A 4,128-nucleotide genomic window follows, 5' to 3' on the forward strand; every position below is an offset into this window, starting at 1 on the left:
ACACGTGGATACCAGCTCTTTCAGAGCAGAAAGGACCACAGTAATTGTAGCATTGGTAGCAGTTCTCAAAGCAACACTTTTTTTATTACGTGAGCACTTCCCTAAGTAGGGTTTGGGTGAACTAAGGACTAAGCTTACATATTGGGTAGCTGCTATACTCAGGGGATATTTTACTCCTGTTTTGTAGGAGTAAGAAAAGTGTCATAGGCCTTATAAGTACTGACAACCGCATTGTAGACTCACTCGGGATTCTTACATCGTTTAAGCATACGGCAATGCAAATCCCCTGTCCTTCGCTGTAAGGAAGCCACACTTACCTTGGCAAAGATGCACAACAGGGTGCTGCTGCGCTGCTCTCACCAGCCTGGGTACAGGTCCATTCCCTGCTGTAGGGACAGCAACAACAACCCTGTAAACGCATAACTTTGATGTGGGAGACAGCTACCGTCAGGGTATCTACCCGACTACTCCGAGATTGTATGTATGCTCTGGGCAGCCTTTTGAGCCATGTTACCTAGAAATCTGCTCATCACCTCTTATCTCCTAAAGGGAATAGATTGCCCTGAAGAGTCAATCCCTTCACAGTTAAGGGCAGCTTAGTGGCTATTTTTGGGAAACACCCAAGAATTTTATGCCTGAAGAGAAAGTTCAGGTTCTTAAACAAGTTCAAGTTGTCTGCTAGTACAGACTCATGCTTCTCTACATAGACTTTCCATATTTAGAGGGAAGGGTTGGGGGAGACAGGACAGCGCAGGACCAAGTCAAATCCCAGGCAGCCACCTACGTACATGTGCGATAGGCCCTGGAACAAGTTAAATAAGAGCTGCTGAATGGCAGTGGGGAAGCCTGCAGCTATCCTGTCAAATCAGTTTTGACAGCTTGCAATGTGGAATTCAATACCTTCTCGCTGACCTCACTACCATGTATGTCCATAAATAGGAGTTGCAGGATTCTCAAGTGCAGTGTCTTGTTTCTATTAGTTAAGGCAGCTTTCTCCCCAACAATAGGTTAGCTGTTAGAAACAAGTGTGTCTAACAGTGAACCCCCAGTTTCCAGAAATTAGCTACCATTTTAAGCTGAGCAACTGCAGTTTACTCGTGCTGCCAAATTAATGGCCTGAAAAACCTTGTGTATTAAGGATTAAACTGAGAAATGAAGCTAAAGAACACTACATAAGAGTTATTTTCTTAATCTAAAGAGAAATAAGGCAGAGGAGACAGTTTAGGACACAAAAAGCCTTTATGTTTGAGAAGTTAACCATTTCAACAGAAGACTGAATTATTTTTGCAACTACTGTTACATTGGACAGTCAAGGATACAAAACTGCTGACAGAAGCAACAGTGGAGCACCAAATTAAAAAATGCATGCTTCAGCACAACTGCACAGATTCCTCCTCTCAATGAACACTTGCCTGCTCAGACTATACTTAACTCCTACCCATTTCAACTTTACGCCTCATCCTCCTCTCCTTCCTCTTCAAATTCCCCCTGCTCATCAGCAGTGGCATCCTGGTACTGCTGGTACTCAGACACCAGGTCGTTCATGTTGCTCTCGGCCTCCGTGAACTCCATTTCATCCATGCCCTCGCCAGTGTACCAGTGCAAGAAAGCCTTGCGCCGGAACATGGCCGTGAACTGCTCCGAGATCCTCTTGAAGAGCTCCTGAATAGCCGTGCTGTTGCCAATGAAGGTGGCGGACATCTTGAGGCCGCGCGGGGGGATGTCGCAGACGGCCGTCTTCACGTTGTTGGGGATCCACTCCACAAAGTAGCTGCTGTTCTTGTTCTGCACGTTCAGCATCTGCTCGTCCACCTCCTTCATGGACATGCGGCCCCGGAAGATGGCGGCCACCGTCAGGTAGCGGCCGTGGCGGGGGTCGCAGGCGGCCATCATGTTCTTGGAGTCGAACATCTGCTGCGTCAGCTCGGGCACCGTCAGGGCTCGGTACTGCTGGCTGCCGCGGCTGGTGAGAGGGGCGAAGCCCGGCATGAAGAAGTGCAGCCGGGGGAAAGGCACCATGTTGACCGCCAGCTTGCGCAGGTCGGCGTTCAGCTGGCCGGGGAAGCGAAGGCAGGTGGTCACGCCGCTCATGGTGGCCGACACCAGGTGGTTGAGGTCCCCGTACGTGGGGGTGGTCAGCTTCAGGGTGCGGAAGCAAATGTCATACAGGGCCTCGTTGTCAATGCAGTAGGTCTCGTCCGTGTTCTCCACCAGCTGGTGCACAGAGAGGGTGGCATTGTAGGGCTCCACCACCGTGTCCGACACCTTGGGGGAGGGCATGACGCTGAAGGTGTTCATGATGCGGTCGGGGTACTCCTCCCGGATCTTGCTGATGAGGAGGGTGCCCATCCCGGAGCCCGTGCCGCCGCCCAGCGAGTGGGTCAGCTGGAAGCCCTGCAGGCAGTCGCAGCTCTCCGACTCCTTCCTCACCACATCCAGGACGGAGTCCACCAGCTCAGCACCTTCCGTGTAGTGGCCCTTGGCCCAGTTGTTGCCCGCCCCGCTCTGACCTAGAGGGCGGACCACAAGCAGGGTGCCGCGTTAGTGCCCCGGGGAGGCACGGAGAGCACCCCGCTTCTCCTGCCCCACGGGCTTCACCCCTTGCTTCCATCCCCCCACCGCGCTGTGGGGACTCAGGTCCCCCAGGCGACTCGCAGGCTCGCCCCAAGCCTTCTCTGTGCCCAGAGCTCCCGCTTCGGGACTCCCCCATCCCACACTCGCTCACCAAAGACGAAGTTGTCGGGCCGGAAGATCTGCCCGAAGGGGCCGGAGCGCACAGAGTCCATCGTGCCGGGCTCCAGGTCCACCAGGATGGCGCGGGGGACGTACTTGTTACCTGCGGGAGGAACCAGCGCCAGCGTTACAGCCCTGCAGCCAGCGGCACGGCAGCCCGGCGCTGCTCCCTTCCGCCTCCCTGCCGTTTGCTGCCCGGGATGCAGAGGGCGAGGGCATTTGGAGGCAGGTGGCTGGGGACGGGAATGCAAAGCGGCTGCTAACGCCGCGCCAGGAGGATGTCACCCGCTGCGGCAGGGCTGGGGCACAGCCCCCACGGCGGGACACGCTGGGGACACCCCGCCTGCCCCCCCATGGGCACCGGGAGCTCGTTACGGAGGGGCGTTACCGGTGGCTTCATTGTAGTAGACATTGATCCTCTCCAGCTGCAGGTCGCTGTCCCCGTGGTAGCTGCCCGTGGGGTCGATGCCGTGCTCATCGCTGATGACCTCCCAGAACTGCAGGGACCGGGGGAGGGGGGGGAACACACCCGGGGGGGGAGTGGGGGGTCAGCGCCGCCACGCCCCGCCCGCGCCCCCTGGCAAAAGCCCCGCGACGTGGCGCGCCAGGATTCGCCGCGCGTGGGGGCGGCCCCCGCCAGACGCTGCCGCCACCGCGCCCCTCACCCCCCCCACCCCCGCCGTGGCCGCGAGGGGTGTGGCACCGGCTCTGCGCCCCTTCCCTCCACCCGCCCGGGACCCCCGCAGCCCGCGGGGAGCGGCTGGGCGGCAGCGCTGCCCCCCACGCCCAAAGCGCACCCCCGCCGTCCCCCCCGAGGGCGACAGCCAGGAGCCGCTCCCCACGGACCCACCCGCGCCGGGGCGAGCCCGGCGGTGCTCCCCAGCGGGAAGGCGGGCCCCCCCGGCAGCGCTCTGCCCGGGATGCGCGGAGCCCGGCTGAGCGGGCACCGCCCCGGACCCGGATCCCGACCCGGAGCCTCGGGCAGGCGGCCAGGGCGCCGGCCCGTACCTTGGCGCCGATCTGGTTGCCGCACTGCCCGGCCTGGATGTGCACGATCTCACGCATGGTGCCGGTGTCCGACGCTGCCCCGCTGCTGCCGCCGCTGCCGCCGCCTTGCCGCCCGCTCCCGCACTCGCCGCTGCAGCGGCCGCGCCCCGCGCCGCCCCTTAAATCGGGCGCCGCGCCCCGCCCCGCCGGTGACGTCATGCGGGAGCGGCGCGGAGCCAATGGGCGCGCGGGGGCGGGGCGGGGCTGCGGCATTGTCGCCCGCAGCGGGGGGCGGGGCGGGGCGCCGGGGGCGGGGCCGGGGGCGGGGCTCGCCGGGAGCGGCCGCCGCGCACCGGTGCCGCCGCCCCGGTTCGCCGCTGACAGCGGGGACAAAGACGCGGAGGGCGG

At 61.0% G+C, this 4,128-nt stretch overlaps 1 protein-coding gene across 1 annotated transcript; it reads right to left on the reverse strand.

Annotated features, from left to right (window-relative positions):
• Positions 1 to 1,220: 1,220 nt before the first annotated feature.
• Positions 1,221 to 3,857, reverse strand: LOC309598959 (tubulin beta-2 chain). Its single transcript, XM_082329989.1, has 4 exons — positions 3,742 to 3,857; positions 3,122 to 3,230; positions 2,726 to 2,836; positions 1,221 to 2,510 (listed from the first exon to the last, which is right to left on the reverse strand). The coding sequence occupies exons 1-4, from the start codon at positions 3,796 to 3,798 to the stop codon at positions 1,450 to 1,452; spliced, it is 1,338 nt and encodes a 445-aa protein (XP_082186115.1). The 5' UTR covers positions 3,799 to 3,857; the 3' UTR covers positions 1,221 to 1,449.
• Positions 3,858 to 4,128: the final 271 nt, after the last annotated feature.

The sequence above is a fragment of the Platalea leucorodia genome, assembly GCF_965183815.1.
Source record: "Platalea leucorodia genome assembly, chromosome: 1".
Taxonomy (NCBI): domain Eukaryota; kingdom Metazoa; phylum Chordata; class Aves; order Pelecaniformes; family Threskiornithidae; genus Platalea; species Platalea leucorodia.

What these genes read in the sequence shown, in the direction of transcription:
- LOC309598959 (XM_082329989.1), bottom strand. Translation starts at nt 3,798, where the DNA reads ATGCGTGAGATCGTGCACATCCAGGCCGGGCAGTGCGGCAACCAGATC. An exon ending in GCAACCAGATCGGCGCCAAG is followed by an intron (nt 3,231 to 3,741) that starts GTACGGGCCGGC and finishes CGGTCCCTGCAG; the next exon opens with TTCTGGGAGGTCATCAGCGA. An exon ending in GCCCGACAACTTCGTCTTTG is followed by an intron (nt 2,511 to 2,725) that starts GTGAGCGAGTGT and finishes TCCGCCCTCTAG; the next exon opens with GTCAGAGCGGGGCGGGCAAC.